General features: G+C 56.1%; 2 protein-coding genes and 1 long non-coding RNA gene across 6 annotated transcripts in view; 1 reads left to right on the top strand and 2 right to left on the bottom strand.

The window, feature by feature from the left end:
* The window catches only part of ASTN1 (astrotactin 1), a 41,619-nt gene extending 32,584 nt beyond the window's left edge, over positions 1-9,035 (bottom strand). For all 4 annotated transcript variants that reach the window (XR_002441257.1, XM_021405102.1, XM_021405105.1 and 1 more), the window contains exon 1: positions 8,740-9,035. Coding sequence is in view for 3 of the 4 variants with exons in the window: in XM_021405102.1 (XP_021260777.1) it covers positions 8,740-9,022 (283 nt within the window). In the remaining variant the exon portion in view is untranslated. The remainder of the gene's footprint in view (positions 1-8,739) is intronic.
* LOC110402716 lies at positions 247-1,403 on the bottom strand. The gene is made up of 3 exons (XR_002441258.1): positions 1,342-1,403; positions 880-976; positions 247-560 (listed from the first exon to the last, which is right to left on the bottom strand). It is a non-coding gene; the product is annotated as an uncharacterized LOC110402716 (long non-coding RNA).
* Positions 10,553-20,779, top strand: BRINP2 (BMP/retinoic acid inducible neural specific 2). The gene is made up of 8 exons (XM_021405416.1): positions 10,553-10,676; positions 15,391-15,744; positions 17,173-17,363; positions 17,441-17,628; positions 17,950-18,055; positions 18,323-18,559; positions 18,853-19,075; positions 19,554-20,779. The coding sequence occupies exons 2-8, from the start codon at positions 15,458-15,460 to the stop codon at positions 20,668-20,670; spliced, it is 2,349 nt and encodes a 782-aa protein (XP_021261091.1). The 5' UTR covers positions 10,553-10,676; positions 15,391-15,457; the 3' UTR covers positions 20,671-20,779.

Here is a 21,542-nt window from a genome sequence, read left to right as displayed (position 1 = left end):
GCACAAAGACGACAAGAGGTCTAAAATTCTTCCGCGGAGAGGAGAAACCAACTGTGTTAGTACTCAGCAAGGAAAACAAACAACTGAGCAGGGAGAGGATAAAAGCCCATAAAATCATGAAGCCAGCGGAGCAGTGGAAATGGCAATGATTATTCACTATTTCTCACTTTGCGAGAATTAGGAATGTAAAAACTAACAAAAGGCTCTGTTTCATCCACCATGAAGCATGAAAGCCCGGAGAAAGGAACCGATTTCAAGGCAGACAGACCCACCAGCAGCAACCAAGGCAGACAGCCTGCAGATAAATGCTAGCTTTAGAAATACCAGCAGCACAAACCTTGGGGATCACACAATATATGCTTTCTCACATTTTTTCCCCAATTATCAGCCACTCGCTGCTGCTGGAGATGAGCTCCAAGGCACCACAACCTGCTCTCCACGCCTCCCAGTGCCTTGGGGTTGAAGGGCAGCTGCAGGTCCAGCCAGGTGCCACCAAGGCCACACCAATGTGTCTCTTCAGGAGTTCCTGAGGCCTTCTGCTCCTCCAACGGTGGCCTTTCCTTGGGGAAAGGAGACCTCACAGCTTCCCTTGGGACATCCCATACCCAAATCATAGAATCGTAAAGGTTGGAAAAAACTTCTAAGATCATCCAGTCCAACCATCAGCCCATCCACACCATGCCCACTGACCATGTCCCTCAGTGCCACATCCCCACAGTTCTGTAACACCACCACCTCCCACAGCATCCTATGCCAATGCACCACTGTTACGCCTGAGAAGAAATTTTTCATATTTTTTTCTAATTTTTCCTAATTCTCCAACCTCCAAGCCCTCCACACCATCAAACCCTACAAGCCCAAGACACCTGCCAAGATTACCTTCAGCCTCCCAAGTCAGTTTTCACAGGGAGGCGAGCAGCTATTTATATCCATCATGGGCTGGCAGGAACAGCAATGGCCGGCCACCACAGACCATCTGGCAGGCATTAGTGGGACATCAGAGCATATCGTACAGGCGAGGTCAGCAGCAGTGGTGGGACAGGCAGGGGAGGGAGGGGGATGCATTACAGCAGTGACACAGACTTCAAGGGTAAACTCCAGCCCGCTCCTGCAAGCTAATTTGTTTAAGTGCTCGTTATGCTGAGGCCAAGAGGTTGGGTGAATTAGACACTGTTTTGATGGGACCTAAATAACCCTGCCAGGAGTTCCTCCAAGAGGTGGTCCACCTCTTCCCAACTCCTCAGCATGGACTAGCACTCAACTTGGGGCAGGATGAGTCCCTGGAGGCAGAGCAGACTGCAGCTCACTGCCATAAACACCTCAGTGCTTAGAAGCACTTACCCAATTTCAAGCTCCACTTTCAAGTTTGTGGAGATGCTTGAAGATGATGGGGAGAAGGAAACTGGAAAAAAAAAAATAGAGAAGACAGACATAGAAGGGGAAAAGTTGACTGTGTATCTTGAATTTATCACTCTTGAGAGAAGAGCTTGTCAAGAGGGCCAGAGACCAGCCAGAGCGCGGTGATCAATGGGAGGGCTTTTGGGTCTAGTCAGGCTTGTTTCAGATTTACAGGAACTGAATAGAGGCATAAATCTGTCTCTGCCTGACGAAAATGGAGGTAATTAAATCTGCAGGTGTATATAATTGTCATATTGATGATCTATATAAATCAGCAGAGCCAGCAGAGGCACTGAGCTGAGTGTGGAGTCTCTCCATGAGGAGTTTCCTGCCCACCTGCAGCACACGGGGAGGCAGCAGGTGAGCGCAGGGTCCCACATCACTCACAGGGATGTGCACCATCGTGGGAATTCCCCATGACCCCAAGGGGATGAGGAGCCCAGGAGAACGAAGATGTGAGCCCTGAGCTTTGAGATGCCCAACTGCCGCTCACAGGAGGTGGATGCTACTTTGAAGCTCTGAGCCAGGGTGCAAGTGGGGCACTGACTTGATCTCACTGCATTTTCTTTTTTTTCCCCTGTTTAATTTATTTTAACCTTTGTTATTTTGGGAACTTTGAAGCCTAAGCTGCTCGGAGCCAGCTGCCTTTGTTGGAAGGACAGAAAGCGCAGAGCAGGGATCTGAAAGCAGGGGGATGAAAGGCCAGCATCCACAGCCAACTTCCACAGCAGCTCCTTCCCTGCTCCCCTTGCATCCCAAGGAACCCACCCTGTGAGCTACTCACTGCTCTTTCCCCAGTTACTGGAAATCTGGGTTCAAGCCAAACCTTGGAACATACATAAAGGCATTTGCCACCCAGAGGCACCTCAAAGACCTCTAGAGACCATCCATGTGGCCCCTACTATGCATGTCCAGTCCCATTTTTTAGCATCCTAAGCTGTCCAAAAGCAGGAACAGTGCAGTGTGCAAGCAGGAGGGAGGGCGAAGGCAAGGAAAGGCTTTGGTGCATGGTCCTCCCCAGCCAGGACCTCATGCTCACATGCCAGCCCCGCTGCCACATAGGGTCTGAAATGGGATAATTAATTAAACATCGAAGCAAGCACTTCTGCATTGCAGTCCAAATTATGTAACAAGGTTCCTCACCCCCAGCACGGCTCAGCTGTAACGTGAATGCACGGCACGGCCCCGTGCTCACCTGCCTGGCTCTTCAGGCAGGGACTGCAACCACAGGCATAAACTGGGAGACAAAAATAAAGAGCTAGCCAACTGAGTAGCCAACTGCAAACACCTGCACCCACAGACAGCTCTGCTTTGTCCTCAGGGCTCCCTTCTCCCTGGCAGCTATGGGTGCAGGGGCAGGGGAGGGATGCTCAGGGTAGATTTGCCCTCTCCCACCACTGCCCCCGACCCAAAGGATGCTCTCTGGGCATGAAACCAACCTGAAAAAGATTTTTATGTGTTTTTTTTTTTTCTTTCACAGAGGCTGAGTCCTCTAGCTAACAAGCATCTTTGTACCCTACTTTGTGACCAAGGAAGCGGAAAACACACTGTAATGCTATAATGCAATGGAAAGAACAATGATAGCAGGGAAGCAAAGTCCTAGGCTGCAGCAGGTGAGGATAATCCCAAACGAAAGAACTGTGGACACAGAAATAAAGGAAAAAAACCTGCTTACCCTTAGAAGGCCACAGGCAGGTACTATTGTCTCCACTGCCAACACTTAAATGAGGTCTGGGAAGGGTGGAGCCAGGATTGCTTGCACCTGAGCTCCCCTGGGTTGGCCCTGCCTTCCCACCAGGTGCTCAATCACTGATTCAAGCCCTAACTTAGCATTACCACTACACAGTGGTAACAAAAACCTTTCAAAGCCAGACCAGGTCAGGGTTTGAGCAAACAGACATGAGCTACCAGCACTTCCACCATCCACTTGATTGCACTGCTCTGGGTCTGACTGGTCAAGGTGCAGTGCACATCCAGGAAGAAAACATCTCCCTCTGGCTGAGCTCTGCAGGACAGGTCGGTGAGCTGCAGCCAGCTGTGCTTTCAGAAGTCACCAGTGCTCTCTGCTTAAACTCTGCTGGCAGTTCTGTTTCCAATGGGAAAGCAGCTCCTCGCCAGCCCGAGTGCCTCTGGGAAGGCTGCCTCCGGGGATGCTCGGAGCTGCTGAGCGGCATGTGGGCTCTCTGTGCAAAACCAATGTTTCCAAGAGGTTTCCCAGAGGGTGGGGACACTGGGGACATCATTAGGGGACTGGGCAGGATGTGAGCTCCACAAGGATATGAAGTCCATGCTGAGCTGGGCGTAGCACCCCATGGGAGCAAAGCATTCTTGGGAGCTCAGCCAGCTGTCCTCTCTTCCCCCACCAGGCTGATCCAGCCCCATGGCACATCCTGAGCCTCAACCCCCAGCCCCCAAGCCATAAAAGTGGCTGCAAACCAAGCCCTGGGTTCCCAGCCCCGTGCCCTCGCTCTCCCGCTCCCCTGGGGACGTTCAAATTAATTGGCTTGTCTCCTGGAGCTGTTAGCTGGAACAAATAAAAAAGAAAGGGGGGTGCCAAAACCCATAATAAGGTCTACAGTTCCTCCGAGCTACAAGCACTGCTTTAAATTTCGGGGTTTTTTTCTTTTTCTTCTTTTCCTTTTCCTTTTTTTTTTTTTTTTTTTCTTTTCTCATTTGAAGGAGGTTTCCATGGTAACTGTCTCCCATCACACAAGCGCCTGTCCCTGGGATATTTCAGGGTTGCTAATACCTGCTTTCCCAGGCAGCCACACCACATCGTGATGGTGACATCGTGGTTGGGTGTCTCCGTGCCCTCGGCTCCAGGTGCCACCTCCATCCCTGGCTCAGTGGAGGGGACTGCAGGAGCTGCCACCCAACACAGGCCACTGCTGGGACCAGGGGCATTCTGGGGAAGAACCATGGGTGACGGAAGACTCTTCCAGGCTCTCCCATGCTCAAACACCCCAAGTCCCCACACGAAGGCACAGGTGGGCTCTGCCCAGCCCTTCCCCATCTCCTTCCCCTAGCAGGTCAGTTTTCAGCTGGATCGGTTCCCTGCGGAAGCAAAGCCAGCTCTCTACGTCCCTGATATCTGCTTGCTCTGCTATGCTCATTAGTCATACTAATTACTGAAATGCCTCAGAGCCAGCCAGGAGAGGGACCGTGTCTCATCCTGCACCGCAGCCGCGCATCCAAGCTTCCGTGACCGATGTGCCACCACTGGTGCTTCTCAGTGTTAAGCAGCCAGAAACCAGCAACCAGAGCCTTCCCTTTGCCATGCAAACCCTCCCAGTCTGAGCAGGAGAGCCCCAGCAATGCGCAAGGAAAAGGACAGCCAGCTTGAAATGACAGCGCTGTCGCCATCCAGATGCTTCCCCAATCCCGGGAGGCAAACATTCCCTCATTTAAAGGGCTCCTGCATGTTGAGACACAAAGAGAGATGGTTGTCCAGCCTTATTTATCATAGAATCATGGAATCAGAGAATGGCTTAGGTTGGAAGATCATCCAGTGGATGGTCCACCCCCTGCCATGGGCAGGGTTGCCAACCACCAGATCCGGCTTCCCAGAGAGTTTAGCTGGATAATCAACCCCCAAAAAATTAAATTGAAAGGTGGGATGTGGGATGGGACCCAGGCACAAACTCTGCTGACCTGGAGATAGAAGGACAGAGGTGAGACAGCAGCTTTGGGGTCTTTTAGAAGCCCCAACATGGGCAGCATCGTCCCCAAAACCTCGCCCACAAGGGATGGGAGCAAGCACCAGGATCCCCACTGGGGCACAGGATCCAGGCTGTTGGCTGGAGGAGATGAGAACAGCGCCCTGCACTCCTAGAAGCCAAAATGAGGGCTTGGACCCTACAGCCACCCTGTCCCATAAACAAATGTCCCCCCATGGGACTGGTCCAAGCACCACAGTGTGCTCCCCCTGCCGCTTTCTGGGTCAGCGAGATGCCCCGGCCCCGCTGCTGTTGGAGCTGGCTGGATGCACAGTTGCCATGGCAACGGGTACCCAGAGACGAAATCCCTGTGTTTGTGGTTTGTGGGTAATAAAAAAAAAAACAACACACAACCTCCTTCCACATCCAGCGTGCCACCAAAACGCTCCCAGCCAGAGAGGTGGCAGGGCATGAGGGGGGGGGGCTGTGAAGATGCTTCCAGCCTGCAAAGTGAGCGCTGAAGAAACAGGGAGAGGAGGTTCAGCGGCAGTGGGATGCTTACAGAGAACAGAGGTGGCCAGCAAGGATGGGGAGGGTGGCATCCTGCACGGCGCAGTGGGTGGCTGCGTCTTATGGGCAACGTCCCAGGGTGGGAGCATAGATCATCGCGGCAGGTCTCGGTGCATGCGACAGTGTCCAGGATCCAAGCCAAGTTCAATTAATGGCTCACAATCTTATTAGAGAAATTATTTCAGGATCTTGAGTAAAAGTCCGATATATCCACTCCATTCCATTAGTCAGGCTCATTTAGTAATTCAATCAATCTAAGCAAGGCAATTGAGCTCCTCTGGTATAATTTAACTTGGTTATTCTCCGGGTACTTAAGAATTTCTTAATATTTGCTCCATTATTTCACCATTACACCTATTCGCAGGTGCAAGGTTAGCAGCGAGGCAACGCTGTGGGTCCCAGAGCACCCCACCTCCCTGCCCGGGTTTTGGGGACGTGCAGTGGGGAAGGGGCAGCAGGGTCGGGGTGCCCTCACTTCCTCAAAAATGAAGTCTTCTCCAAAAGATTGGTGAGAACTTGGCACAGGCTGCCCAGGTGGGGTCACCATGCCTGGAGGTGTTACAGGGCCATGGAGATGTGGCACTGAGGGATGCAGTCCGTGGGCATGGTGGGTCGGGGTTGGACTTGGGGATCTTAGGGGTCTTTTCCAGCCTTAATGGTTCCGTGATCTTAAGCTATTGGGAAACAACACCTTCAGTGCAACACACACAGCGGACAGGTGGTATGGAGAAGGCAGCTCCAGGGGTTGTGAAATCTAAGGGCTGCCTGCTGCTCTTTGGCCATAGCAAGGATGTGCTTTGGTTTGCTGGAGGATCCACCACCCCAATTATTGGCACCCTGTGTCCCTGTCTGGCTGCCCCCTGGCCCCAGCACACAAAGGATTCACAGAGCATCCTCCAGCAGAGCCCAGAGCTTAGCAGAGAATAAAAAAAATAAGAAACATGAAAAGGAAAAGAAACGATTAGGAATTACGGGGAGATACTCCGCAGCGGTTAAATATGCCCAGCTCATTGGTGCCTTTGAAAAATCTCACCCCTCTAAAAAATTAGAATTGATTTTGTATTTAAAAAGGAATCTATTTAATTTAAAAGAAAGATAATTTGAAATTGTGACAGCTCATATTAAGGCCCGAGTTTAGGATAATCTATTAAAGTCACGAAAGTTCAGAGTGTCTGTCTGCAGAGCAGGTGAAGTTCCCTGCCACAGCCTGGGCAGAGGGGACAGTTCTGGGGACATGGAGGGACATGGTGCCACGTCCCAGTGCAGCTCAGCACAGCTTAATGGAATCATAGAATCATTAAGGTTGGAAAAGATCACTAAGATCGTCAAGTTCAACCAGCAACCCACCCCCACCATGCCCACTGACCACATCCCTCAGTGCCACATCTCCACGGCCCTTGAGCACCTCCAGGGTTGGAGTGGGGAGGCAGAAACAGCTCATTCATCTCCCCCAAACTCACAGGGATGGGACATTTCGGCAGCTGGAATCACAGGGACAGACATGCAGCACCTGCATGAGTGTGAGGCCAGGTAATGGGATACCGAGTCCGGGTTGATGCTGCTAGGAGGCTGGGAGGGAACGGTGAGTGGGAAGGGAATACTGAGCTGCAAATTAGCATTTCCTAATGGCCACCAACCAGGGAAAGTCAAGAAAACCCATAACTAATGAAACAGGCACCAAGCGAGATGAAAGCCAATGACTGAGGCATCCTTGATTTAAATCAGGATAGAGCCGAGTGCTTTTCCATCCCCACGTCCCAGTGCAGAGCAGCTGCAATCCCTGTGCCTCCCCTCCCCATAAAACAGAGACGACAACCCCACAACCCACCCCTCACCATGGCTCTGCCTTGGGAGGAATGCAGGAGCAGGGACCAGCGAGGAGGAGCAGCTCATGGAGCTGCTGAGCACCAACTCACAACACTTCCAAACCCTGAAGACACCGAGGAGGAGGGACAGCACCGGGCAACCCACAGGAATGGGGCAAACTCCTAGAATAACCCAACCGCAACTATGCATGCCCCCAACTAAATTCACGATGGTGAACAATAATGACACTTTGCAAAAGGGCCGTGCCAACCCCAGAGCCGCGGGGCTCTGACCCCCCAGGAGCAGGTCCCAGGAAGGGAAGAGCACCTGTGTGGCTTTTAGAGCATCAATGCCACAATGCCACGCGTGCGCGGCCCCGCAGCATCCATTGCACTGCGGCCCCGTTGCCACAGCAACACTCTCCGGCCTCCGCCGCAGCATCACAGAGAGGGGCCATGCTGGGGATGGGGACATCACATCCCACAGCCCCCTCCGGCCACCCCCTAACCCTGGGCACAGTTTCAGGGGTGTCCCCGCAGCCCCCCTATGACATCCCCAGCCCTGTGCCCAGCTCTGCCCATTGCACGGAGCAGAGGGATGCAGCCAGCACTGCTCCAGGCTCGGATGTAGGATCATGGGTTTTGTGCATGCAGAGAGGTCGGGGGGAGAGAGGAAGGTGACAAAGCACAGTGGACACAACCCAGGCAGAGCCACTGCTATCCCCTTGCACAGGATGGCATGAGGATGGCATCGCAGCATAAAGCCACGTGCGGGCGCGTCGGTTTTGGGATGGCACATGGACAAAAGGGGGCATTTGGACACCCAAGGGTGCGGGAGGTGGACACAGACATGGCAGAGAGAGCAGCCATGGGGTTCACGTGGGGCGGGGGCTGCACGCAGGAGGGGTGGGAAAATGGTATTCAGCACAAAATTAAAAAATTGCAGCCTGGCTCGCTCCTGGGGAAGCCTGCACGCAAGCGATGGAGGCCTTGCTGTGAGCCCAGCGTAAAGAAAGCAGCAAAGGGTTGGCTTAGCGGGGTGAAAATATAGATAATAACGATAGGCAGAGCGAAGCCGTCAGAGATGGGGAAGCGATGGTCGGCGGCACGGCGCTGCCTGCCCGGGGACCCGCCGCTATGCCCGGCTGGCAGCGCTCTGCAGCACGCCCCGGGGAGGCGGCTCCGCTCGGAGCAGCGCTGCGGGCTGCGGCCCTCCCGTCGGGCGCAGCCGGAGGGGCTGCGGAGCGGTCGGGCCGGGTGAGCGGGGAGAAGCCCCTTGGCCGGACCGCGCGGGGAAGGGAGATGCTCACCCAGCACGAAGTAGGGCAGCTCCGTGTTCTCCAGGTCGTCCACCACCACCATCTCTCCGGGAAAATCGTTGCGCACCGAGAAGAGCAGCTTGGGTTCGGCGGCCGAAGGGCCGTGCATGATGCTCAAGTCGTTCTCCCGGAGGAAAGGCAGCGCCGACACCGTGATGCTTTTCAGCTTGCACTCCAGCTCCTTGGCCGCCGCCTCCGCCGCCGCCTCGGCGGGGCCGCTGCCGGCCGCCAGGCAGCACCCGGCCAGCAGGGCGCACAGCCCGGCCCAGGCCATCTTGCAGCTCCGGCGCCGGGCGGCGGCGAGGGGCGGGGACGCGGGGACCGGCACCTCCCCGTGCGGCGCGGTGCGGTGCGCTACGGCGCGGCTCGGTGGGAAAGCCCCGCTCAGCCCCTTCTCCACGGCCTGGATATCGTAGCGAAATCGCGGGATCCTGGGATGGTTTGGGTCGGAAAGGGGATCTGAAAGCCCATCCGGTTGCACGGTGCGAGAGGGGTTGTGATGGAAGGGCGGCACCGCGTCCCCATCCATAGAGCGGGGCAGAAGTAGTGGCAGATGATAGGGGAAAGGAAGGATAAGGGAAATGTAAGGGAAATGCGAGGGGTGGTGTAAAGGAAATGGAAGGAAAGAGTGAGGAAGATATGGAGTCGTGGAATCGCTGAGGTTGGAAAAGAGCACTGAGATGTCGAGTCTAACAGTAGAATATATATAAGGGAAGCGCAAGGAAATGTAAGTCTGCAAGGAAATTATAAAGGGAGAGTAAGGGAACTGTAAGGGAAGAAATGAAGAAGGTAGGAGAAAAACGTGAGGAAAAATAAAGGAAAGGGCTGAGAAGAAGTATAAGGCAAGGGATGAGAAAAAGTATGAAGAAAAGTATGAGAAAAAATGTAAGGAAAAGGATAAGAGAAAATATAAGGAAAAACATAGGGACAAACACTGAAGGAAGAATGTAAGGAGAAATGTAAGACGAAACATACGGAAAAATATCAGGAATATATAAGGAAGAATGAGCACAGCGACGTTACATAGGACGGGGCACCACTCTCCCTTTGGGGGCAGCAATCCCCTTGGAGACCCCTGGCGTGCCCTTCACTGCCCTCCATCCTCCGGGCACACAGAGCCCAGCAGGGGCTTTCCCCAGAGCTAGGGCTGCGTGTGGATGCTGTGCAGGGCACGGCTGGGGGCTGAGGGCTGAGGGCCTCCCCGGGAGCAGAGCCCCGTGGGTCTGACCCCACGCAGAGGGCAGAGGACAGGGCTGAGTGTGGGAACCGTTTATATAGAGAAATACAGCACTGATAGAGAAAGGAGCAGAGAACGGAGCTGTGCACCACGTCCTGGTCATACCCACACCCAGACCCTGAGGCTGGGAACGCTTTTACCCAAACCCAGCCCTCACCAAAACCCAGGAGAAACCCATACCGGAGTGCTATGGTTCTAGGAGGGGGGGGGATCTCAACCTTTTCTTGGCAAAACCACTTTTTTGGGGGGGCAAAATATTCTCTTTCGGGGCTTGGGAGGAAAGAGGTCTGCAGTACTCGATCACAAGCGGAGGGGTTCAGCCCGGCGTTAGGCACAGGGTGAAGCCCGAGGCCGAGCGCTGCCCCACGCGTGCCCGCAGAGCATCCCCACGCGCGCCCGCTCCCCCCCGCGGCTCCTCGGCGCCCACCAATGGGAAGGCGAGGGGAGGCAGACGGCTCCGCTCATTGGCTGCCGCCGCCGCATATATTATGGGGCGGCGGCGGCGGTGGCGGTGGCGGGGCGAGCGTGGAGGTGGCGGCGGGCGCGGAGCGCGGCGGGACCCGGTGCGGGCTGCCCGCCGGCGGGGCCGCGCCATGGGGCGGCGGGGCCGGCACCGGGACGCCTGAGCCGCCACCGGACCGGGGGGATCCGCCGCCACCGCCGCCGCTACTGCTGCTGCCCGGAACCTGGGGTAAGCCCGACGGGATGGCGGAGTTTCTCCGCTAGCGAGCGGCTTGGGGGATGCTCCGCCGGGGTGGGATGCTGCGTCGGACGGTGCGGGTGGGTGGGAGGTGTCCCCGCCCCGCTGGGTGGCTCGGTGACCTTGGGTGAGTTGTCCCGGAGAGGGCGAGGGGAGACGGGAGCCTGTGTCCCCCCGGTTCGTCCCCGGGTTGGGTTGCGGGGCTGCAACCGGCTGGGAAGAGCGGGAGCTGCGGGCGCATCGCTGCGCTGCTCCGGGGAGGCAGCCCGCTGAGGTGCCGAACTGTGCTGCCCTGCTAGGCACATCTGGAGCAACAGCCGGCCCGCAGCGGGACGGGAAGGCTCCCAGCCCGGTGCCGCAGCGCGGGGCGAGGAGGGGGTTAAGCCAGCAACACGCTTCCCTCCGCTCACCGCTGGTTTTTCTCATTTCAAAAGGAGCCTGAACTCCGGCCGGGCTCGAGAGCGGCAGTTCTCAGCGCAGCGCTGTGCCTCCTGCCCCGCTCCTTTCCGGGAGCCCCGTGCTTGGTCCCAAAACGGAGCTCTGGGGCGCGAGCTGGGGGTGCCGGGCTGTCACCCTCCGTGGTGCCGGAGGTGCGGGACCTGCCGGCAGGTGTCAGTGTGCCCCCTCCGTCCGCAGCCGTGGGGTCGGCACCGGGCAGCCCCCTGCGCTGCTCCCCGGCTGAGATCGGGGGCCGTTCTGGGGGCTGCTGAGCCCCGGGGAGCGAGAGGCTGGCCCCACGCACGCCGCACATCTCATCCGCGTGTTTTCCCCCTGCTCCTGATGCTGCCCACTCGAGTGAAGCCGCTTCACACTGTGCTCGCTCCGGCAGTAGGAGGGGATGCAGGGATGCCGCTGTGTGCACGAGCCCCCCCACCTCCCGGGAGCTGACTTCGGGGATGCTCGGAGCTGGGAGCTCAGCCCCAGGCAGGGGAAGCAGCCGCCGTGCTGGGGGAGCTGGATTTGGCACGTTGCTCTTTCAAGAGGGTTTCTGCCTGTGGGTTTGGAAGTCTCTGGTGAGCGAAGCCAGAGGGCACAACACATGGCACTGGTGTGACACAGAGCACGCAGCTGCCATCTCCCTCGACCGCAGCCCGGGCTTCATCTCATCTGATGTCTTATGCAAATCCTGAGCTCCTCGAGTCCTGGGATTTCCTGACATTTTCCTTTACTCTCATCTTAAAGTTCCTTGCTCTAAGAAAAGCTAATAAAAGGAACCCAAATCATAATGTCTTGCAGGTTTTTAAACCAGTCTCATGGGCGGGGGGAGAGGCAGCGACTTACTGAAGTCATTTAGCAAGAATCAGCTCAGGGCCGTGGCTGGGATCACCAGCACTGCTGCTCAGGTGGGGACAGAGGACTCAGAGGTGGCTGTCCCTGTGCTTGGGATTCAGGTCCTGCATGGCCCTGGGTGGGCACGGAGCGGGGCTGACCCCGCAGCGCTATGAACAGCATCAGCATGCACAGCTGAGCCCATCTGCTCCAGGCACTTAGCCTCTGCCCAGCCTCTCTAAGTGGCCTTAATTTGATAAATCTTTCCCACATTTAATAAGAAGGTGACTCGGTTAGAGTTTCATCCCCGCTAAAAGGCATCTGCAGGAGCTCAAGGCAAGCCCTCTCCTATTGCTCCTGCATGGATGCGCCTCGGCTGGCCCTGGCCCCAGGGGTGCTGGAGCAGGATGTCACCCGTCTGCCAGCATCAGCAACCTGGGGGCTCAGACACATCCCCAGCCAACCCCCTTGTGCACGCTTCACGCCGTACGGGCAGCCGGATCAGTTTCTGCAGCGTGAAAGGGCAGAAATCAATGTTAATGTCCCTGACAATTAGCTAATGTCTTAATTATCGAACCCTGCTTGATTAGTGGAGGAGCGTGTTGCTCCAGAGCTGCCTTGCTGGCGGCATCCAAGCGGGCAGGACATGGCATGGCTTGGCAGGGTGATGCTGTTGCTGGGTCCTGCGGCTTGCCCAGCTGCTAACGAGGAATGCAGCGGGCCCTCCTGCCCCTGGCTTTCTGGGTGAAAGCCCCAAATGCAGAAGTGATCCTATTGCCATCTCAGCGCTAAGGGCAGGAGGGAGCCTCAGAACGTATGGGGTTTTGCAACAAGCTGTTTTTTTGAGATGCAGCTCGTGGCAATCCCAGCAATGCATGGGTTGTCACCTGCAGGCAGCGGGGACACAGAGGGCTGCACCAGGACCAGGCAGAACTAGCCAGGAAATAGGCTGTGCTCCTGGGCACGTCTGCCAGGGAAATTTGCGCTGAAACGCCTCTTCCTCCGTGTTAAGGTTTTTATAGACAAGGGGGGGAAAAAAAATAATTAGCAAGCTGGAAGTTTTCCAGCTTTTGCGATGCAAACCCTACATCAAAAAAAATGAGTAGTCAGATGCTTCTCATCAAATCTCCATTCTTTTGGATCGAGGATGAGTGATTAGAAAGTTATTTCCAGCTCTAGTAGCGAGGTCAATGGGGTTATGCGCTACCAAAGAGCTGTGCTGTCCCCTGCTTCTGCAAGTACTGATTTGCACTTACATACTTATTTTATCCAACCTACCACCAATATGAGTGAATGGAGCAGGTTGGCTAATGATGGTGTGGGATAGCAGGTCCTCAGTAGCAGCTTGGTGCCGTGCTTGGGATGGCTTCCTGTGCCCAGCCTGCTGGCAGCACTACTTGCAAGTGGCAGTGCCCACCCCCGAGTGAGTGCTTTTGAATCAAAATACACATAGGGAATCACAGAGCCATCTGGGTTGGGAAGGACCTTCAGCATCACCAAGGCCAACCATCAACCTGATTTACCAAGTCCCACCACTAACCTATGTCCCTTAGTGCCTTAGTGTCTGCAGGGATGGGGACTCTCCCACTGCCCTGGGCTGCCCATCCCAATGCTCGGTGACCCTCCCCATGAAGATATTCTTCCTAATGTCCAACTGAACCTCCCATGGCACAGGTTGAGGCCATTTCCTTGCATTCTGTCACTCATAAATCTTGTTTTCTAGCCCTTCACCAGCCTCACTGCTCTTCTCCGAGTGTGTTCTTATAACAAAAGTCCCCAAGCTGAACATCAGCACTGTTTACAAGTGGCGTTCACCTCCCTGGCCCTGCTGGCTGTGCTATTGCTGCTGCAGCCCATGGCAGACCCTGGACCACCTGTGCTCTGCTGGCACCTCCATGGGGGTTATTGCAGCTGACAAGAACTTCAATTTTGGTTCCAAATTGTCAGGGAGCTGGCTGAGAGCGCGTCATCAAAGCACACCCTTAAGAGTTTAAAAATAGAAGAAAAGGGGGAAAATAATAATAATGCGTATTTAAGTGTGATGATTCATCTGCCAAAGCCCTGGTTTAGAAGAGTGTGGGGCTGGTTCGTGCTTGGCAGGGACGAGCATTGGGTGGCTCCTGCTACAGGGAATAGCGGGCATGCCTCAGAAGCACTGTGAACATGGGGTCCCCAAAACCTTGTTCCCATTGTCCCCTATCCTATTGCAGAGCCTGCCTGCAGCTGCTGGCTTCTCCCAGGCCTTAACTGGCAGGAGAGCCCAGGGATAAAGCATGGAGCTGGCACGCATGCAGGGTAAGCCCCAGCTCCGTCCGTTTGAAGTCTAGAGCCTTTGCTGGGCTCCAGAGATAAGCCCGGGAGCCCTCCCTGCATCCCTGCTGGCCTCCCCGCTGTGGCCCAGTTCCATATTTTTATACCCAGCATTTACATCAGCTAATGAAGAGCGAGTCAGTTCTGACAATCCTGTGCTGACTTTGAACTCCTCTCTGTTCGAAGCAGGTTTTTAGGCAACCAGCCCTTGCTGCACGAGGCAAGAAACCTCTCCCTGCTCTGGCTCAGCCCCTGCACCTTGCAGCTCCTTCTCCCTAGCTGCCCTACAGAGCATGGCAAATGCAGGCTCTGACCGCGAGCTGCTGCTCCCAAGCAAAGCTTCTGTGTTTAAGATGCTCAGTGCAGATGCTACAGGACCAGTAAGGTCTCAGCTCAAGCTAATTGTTGGTTATCTTCAAAACACTGGTGTGGCCAGCCCAGCTGGCTGCAGAGTAGACGAGATGCCCATCCAACCACCCACCCCACCCATACAACCACCTGGCACAGGCTGCCCAGGGAGGTGGTGGAGTCACCATCCCTGGAGGTGCTCATGAAATGTGTAGACGTGGTACTGAGGGACCTGGCTTAGTGGGCAATATTGGTGGCATGTGGATGGTTGGACAAGATGATCCTAGAGGTCTTTTCCAACCTTTATGATTCTATGATTCTATCCATCTGCACACCGGCTCACCCACCATCTCAGCCACTAACATGGCACAAAGGGAAACCCAGCACCATGCCAACAGCTGGAGCAGTTAATTTTTCCTGCGCCTTCAGGCTGTTTTTTAACCAACTCAAGAGAAGCTATGCATGGTCATGATGGACGCCCCCAAAATGCTCCACATCCATTAACTCCTGCCCAGGCTCTCCCTGGGATCTTCATAGAATTATTTGAGTCGGAAGGGACCCTTAAAGGCCATCTGGTCCCACTGCCCTGCGCTGAGTAGGGACACCAACAGCACCATCAGGTGCCCAGAGCCCATCCATTCTGACCTTGGCTGTCTGCAGGGACGGGGCACACACTGCATCTCTGGACAACCTGTTGCCACGTGCAACTTGCACCCACGCCACCTAGCACAAGGTTGCCCCGCACTCATGATCTTCCCATCGTGTGGTACCATTGCAGGGCAGGATCCGTCCCCGAGGAGCGCGGCGGGGCGAGAGAATGAAGGATCCGGCCGGGCAGCAGCAGCATGGGGCAGCAGTACCTGCGGCGTGCTGACGGGCTCCCGCCGATGCTCCCGTGGCCCCTGGCCCTCCTGGCCCTGAGCGCGTGCTGCGGGGCGGGCGGCGCGGCCACCGAGCAGCATGTCTCCGGTCCCGCATCCCCTTCTTCCCCATCCTCCTCCTCCTCCTCCTCTGGCCGAGCACCTCTCGACTGGCTCCTCACCGACCGGGGTCCCTTCTACCGAGCCCAGGAGTACGTGGACTTCATGGAGCGCTACCGGCAGGGTTTCACCACCAGGTACAGGATCTACAGGTGAGAGGCAGCAGCAGGGGTCCCGGGGATGGGGCTGCTTGAATCCAGATGGCTGAAGCTGGCGTTGCTCTGGGGGACCCATGGAGGGATGCAGCATCTATGCCAGGCTCTGCCAATGGGAGATGTTTTGTTTTCATGCCTGTCACCATCCAATGCACATTCAGCTGCAAAGGCTGGAGAGATCCCCTTCATTCAGCCCACCACCAGGATGCAGCCCCAGGCAGTTTTTGCCCCAAACCAGCAGCAATTTGCAATGCAGGTTGAGATGTGCATGCCTAGCTGGGATTCTGCCATGGGAGGGCTGATGCTGGGAGTCCTTGCAAAGCCCCTGCAGCCCAGGAATAGTTCATGGCACCAGGGCAAAACCTGCTGCATCCTACCAGTGAGCTGACGTCAGCGCAGGGATGGCTGTGTTGTTATGAAGCCAGGACCCCAGGGAGCTCACTTCCCCTCTCCCTGTCCCCTCACGCTGCCAGGGGATGCTCCAGGGATCCTGCTGGTGACGCTGGAGGGACAGAAAGGAGCATCCACAGGGACAGCAGCCGGATCGCTCCTCCTCCAAGGAGGATAACCTCGCCTTTCCCATGGGATAAGATCAAGGGGACCAAAGGACTGGTGGCCCCCATCCCACATTTCCCACTGCCCCAGGCCGGGGGAGCCACAAGGAGCATCACCCCCCCCCCCCCCCCAGCATCACACTTTTTGAGCTCTGAAGTCATTGTGGGAGGCAGCCCGGTGCTGCTCATGTCCAACCTTCCCTCCTTCTTCCTCTCCCTTTTCTCTTAATCAGCTCTAATTAAACTGTTGGAAAGCCACCGCCTGGTGTTAATTAGAGCAAAATGCTGAATATTAGGCTAAAATTGGCCACATGATGTTTACAGGGATGTTGTTTGAAGTGGAAGCAGGCTGAGGAGCTCTAGGGGGATGTATAGAAAACATCGCCCCACGCCAGAACATCCCACTTCCCTGCATCCCACCATGATCCCACCAACCTGGTGGCTGGCTCTCTGCTCTACAAGAGCCCAATGGTGGATGGGAAAGGCCAGATCCTGCCCTACTCTGAGCTACCCAAGCTTCCAGTGGGGACCAGCACCGGAGTTCCACATCCCACTGGTGCCGTGCCCACCACCTCCAGCACCCTTACCCCATCCACTGCCTCCACCTCCAGCTTCATCAATAACACTGTCATCATCTAAAGCTGTAAGCACACAGGCACTGGATTTCCACTGGGATCCACAGAGATGGGGATCAAAGACAGATGAAGCCAGCAGGATGGAAGAGGTGACATCAGTGCCACCTGGAGACCTCTGATGCATGCAGCTCATTATTACCATTGGTGGCTTAGAGACTGATGAAGCCTTGTCCCTGGGCATCCCTTTCCCCATTCATTTCCAGGCTCTGACTGTCACTTTCTCCTTCCTGCCTCAGGGAGTTTGCTCGCTGGAAGGTGAACAACCTGGCCTTGGAGAGGAAGGACTTCTTCAGCTTGCCGCTGCCCCTCGCCCCTGAATTCATCCGCAACATCCGCTTGCTGGGACGCCGGCCCAGCCTGCAGCAGGTCACCGACAGCATCATCAAGAAATACGGGACGCACTTCTTGCTGGCCGCCACGCTGGGAGGTGAGCTGGGGGCAGAAAGAAGATGGGTTTGGGGGAGAAATATGACCGAGAAGAGGACACATGATGTGTCCCCGCAGGAGAGGAGTCCCTGACCATTTTTGTGGACAAGCGCAAGCTGAGCCACCGGGCAGAGCTGTCGGGGGCCGGGAACGGCTCAGCGGTATCGCTGGAGACACTGCACCAGCTGGCAGCCTCCTACTTCATCGACCGTGAGAGCACGCTGCGCCGGCTGCACCACATCCAGATCGCCACGGCTGCCATCAAGGTAGGCGAGGGGGCAAGCAAGTGGGCAGTGCTGGGAGACAGAGGGTGGGCAGTGCAGCCCAGTGGGGACGGTGGTCGCGAGCCCCAGAGAAGCGTTCACATCCGCATTATTTATGGGAAATTGGGCTCGCTAATGAAGGCGTATTTTGCAGCAGGCTGGAGGCCGGGCTGCTGGCTGTCAACAAGCCAATTAGCAGGCAATTATTTCTCCTCTCCAAGCTGCCGCAGTGGCGCCTTGCTTGCTAGGAGCTGTCTGCAGCCCCTCTGTGCGTAGCGGTATGCATCCCTTCCCTTGTCCCTCACCACCTGTGGTCCCACGCAGGTGACAGAAACGCGGACGGGGCCACTGGGCTGCAGCAATTACGACAATCTGGACTCAGTGAGCTCGGTGCTGGTGCAGAGCCCAGAGAACAAGGTGCAGCTGCAAGGTAGGTACCATGCCGCAGGGATGACGGGAGGGCCATCGAGGGATGCACATGGGGTGAGGGGTGCTGGGTCAGGCTGCTGCTTTAGAGATAAATAAATCAAAGTTGGGCAGGGAGATGTGTCTCATTTGCCAAGAGGAGTTGCAATCAATGGAGAGTTCAGACAGGTGGCTCCACTGCCAATGGATGCGAACATCCAGGTGGTCTGCGAGGGGTCCAGCCAGGGGTGCTGAGCCCCTCTGATCCCCTCGGGCTCCTTTTCACCCACAGGGCTGCAGATGGTGCTGCCCCATCACCTGAGGGAGCGTTTCGTGGCAGCTGCCCTGAGCTACATTGCCTGCAGCTCAGTCGGGGAGCTGGTGTGCCGCCGGAGCGACTGCCGCTGCCAATGCCAGCCCACCTTCCCCCACTGCAACTGCCCCGAGGCCGACATCCAGGCACTCGAGGGCAACTTGGTCCAGCTCCAGCGCGCCTGGGACAGCCACCACAGCCAGTTCGAGGAGTCAGGTGAGGATGGGAGACACTGTGCCGAGTGCTGTGTCCTGGCCCCAAAAGCATCTCCTTGCCCAGATCCTCCTCCTCCTCCAGTAGGTCAGGTTGGCACATGTAGCCAGGGAGCATCCATGGGTGCTCAGGGTGGGCAGATGCTGAAGGGCAGGGTCCAGAGGAGTAGTCTCATAGCTAGCACATAAGATGGGTCTTGCCCTGATGACCGAAGAGCCCGTGGGCATTTTTTTTAATGGAAAACAACAACTTCTGGTGACACCATGTTTGCTGACTTGACATCTGTCTCCTCACAGAGGAGTTTCAGGCCCTGGTGAAGAGGCTCCCAGGGGACCGTTTTCTGAATAGAACAGCCATCTCCCACTTCTGGGCCATGGACCTGGACATTCAGCACCGCTACCAGCAGCTGGGCACCAGCCTGAAGCTGCTTTCCAGGAAAACCCACCACATCATCCGGAGGCTCTTCAACCTCAGCAAACGCTGCCACCGGCAACCCCGCTTCAAACTGCCAAAGGAGAGGTAGGATGCCACAGCCTCACACTGTGGGTCAGAGCCCTAGGGAACCTCAGCCCCATCGTCCATCTTCCCACGGGACTCAAGGAGCTCCCACCTTGCTGGAGGGAAGCCTGAGGACATCTTTGCTACCTAGGGATACAGTCCTCAGAGGTTGGGTTCAAGCCTGGAAGTGGAAAACAAGGGTTAGTTCAGTGGGGGACACCAGTGGTGTCGTGTGACCCCCAAAAATTGAACATAAGTTGGGTGCTTCTTGAGGCCCTGAAGATGTCTGAGGATTGTTCAGTCTGGAAAACACACAGGGGAGACCTTATTGCTCTCTGCAACTACCTGAAAGGAGACAGGGGTCAGACCTGAGGGACACGGTCAGGGGGCGCGATGGGGGTTGGTTGATGGTTACACTAGCTGATCTTAGTGGTCTTTTCCAACCTTAATGATTCTACGCAACTTAAGCAACTGTCCTCCTGTGTTCCTTCTCCCCTAGGCCGCTTCATTACTGGTGGGGCCGCGCTCAGTCTCTCCTCTACTGCAGTGAGACGACAGTGCCTGGGACCTTCCTGGAAGAAAGCCACAGCTGCACGTGCCCCTCAGAGCAGCCCTCCTGCCAGGGGGCCATCCCATGTGCCTTGGGTGAGGGGCCAGCCTGCGCCAGCTGTGCCGAGGACAACAGCACTCGCTGCGGGACCTGCAACCATGGCTACGTGCTGGCCCAGGGCTTCTGCCGCCCCGAGGTGGCTGACTCGCTGGAGCACTACCTGGGACTGGAGACGGACCTGCAGGACCTGGAGCTCAAGTACCTCCTGCAGAAACGGGACAGCCGCATCGAGGTGCACTCCATCTTCATCAGCAACGACATGCGCCTGGGGAGCTGGTTTGACCCCTCCTGGAGGAAGCGCATGCTCCTAACCCTAAAGAGCAACAAGTACAAGCCGGGCCTGGTTCACGTGATGCTGGCCCTCTCCCTGCAGATCTGCCTCACAAAGAACAGCACACTGGAGCCCGTCATGGCCATCTACGTCAACCCCTTTGGGGGAAGCCACTCGGAGAGCTGGTTCATGCCTGTCAATGAGGGCAGCTTCCCAGACTGGGAAAGGACTAACGTGGATGCCTCCGCCCAGTGCCAAAACTGGACGCTCACCTTGGGCAACAAGTGGAAGACCTTCTTTGAAACAGTCCACGTCTACTTGCGGAGCCGCATCAAGTCCCTGGACGATAGCTCCAACGAGACCATCTACTACGAGCCCTTGGAGATGGCGGATCCCTCCAAGAACCTGGGCTACATGAAGATCAACAGCCTGCAGGTCTTTGGCTACAGCCTGCCCTTCGAACCGGATGCCATTCGCGACCTGATCTTGCAGCTGGACTACCCCTACACACAGGGCTCGCAGGCCTCGGCCATGCTGCAGCTGGTGGAGATCCGGGACCGGGTGAACAGGCTGTCACCCCCCGGCAAAACCCGCCTCGACCTCTTCACCTGCCTGCTCCGCCACAGGCTCAAGCTGGCCAACAACGAGGTGGCCAGGATCCAGTCCTCCCTGCGGGCCTTCAACACGCGGCTGCCCAACGCGGTGGAGCAGGAGACGGGCAAGCTGTGCAGCTAGCAGCCGGGCCACTCGTGTCTCGGAGTGAGAGGGCCTGGAGAAAAGACTCCCCAGAGAAAAAATAAATGAAAAAGCACTCCAAAAAGAATGAAATCAAGGCCTTACCTTCATGCCAACCGCGTGCTTCCACGGTACACCCAGCCACTGGCCATAAAGATGCGGGGCTCGAGCCAGAGGGACTGTGGGTGCAGGATGGCTCCATGCATGGGGACATGGGCAGCACAGCCACCGCTTCTGCTTGGGGACACGTGCCGGTGGCCAGGGGCACATGTTGGTGGCCCCACTGGAGCAAGCAGCCCAACACCACGAGGGCTCCTGGTGCCTGCCATCAGTTCCTCCAGCAGCACCCCAATTTTCTAGTCTTTTTAAGATGAGTTTCTACAGATGTCTTGGCTTTCGCCTTGCACTCTCCCCGTGGCTGCGTCCTTGCAGTTGGCGCAGGGTGACCATACGATGCGCAGGGCTGAGGCATCACCACCCCAAGTGCAGGCAGGGACCTGGCATCTGCCCCTCAACGCTGCTGTGATGGATGCCGGTGGAGACCTCTAGGCTGCTTTTCCTGGCAGAGAAACGGAAACAAAAGGAGGAAAGAAAAAGATGAAAGAAATGTTTTATTTATGTATTTATTTATTTGGTTGGTTTGGGAGGGTTTTTTTTTTTTAAGCTTATCTATTTGGGGAGGATCATTTCTTGTTGGTGGCTCCAGCCGAGAGACATCTTAGTAAAATGTATCTGTTTAATATATTTTTAAAAAAATGCCTTTTTTTGAGCAAAAGAGCAACCAAAAATAATTGAGAAAAAAAACTAAAAAAAAAAAACTAGAATGATGTCATCTCTGGCCCTGGCTTTTCCATTGCTGTGCTGGGGGGTGG

This window comes from Numida meleagris, chromosome 7 (genome assembly GCF_002078875.1).
Source record: "Numida meleagris isolate 19003 breed g44 Domestic line chromosome 7, NumMel1.0, whole genome shotgun sequence".
In the NCBI taxonomy this organism is placed as follows: domain Eukaryota; kingdom Metazoa; phylum Chordata; class Aves; order Galliformes; family Numididae; genus Numida; species Numida meleagris.
This window is presented reverse-complemented; position numbering and strand designations above follow the sequence as displayed.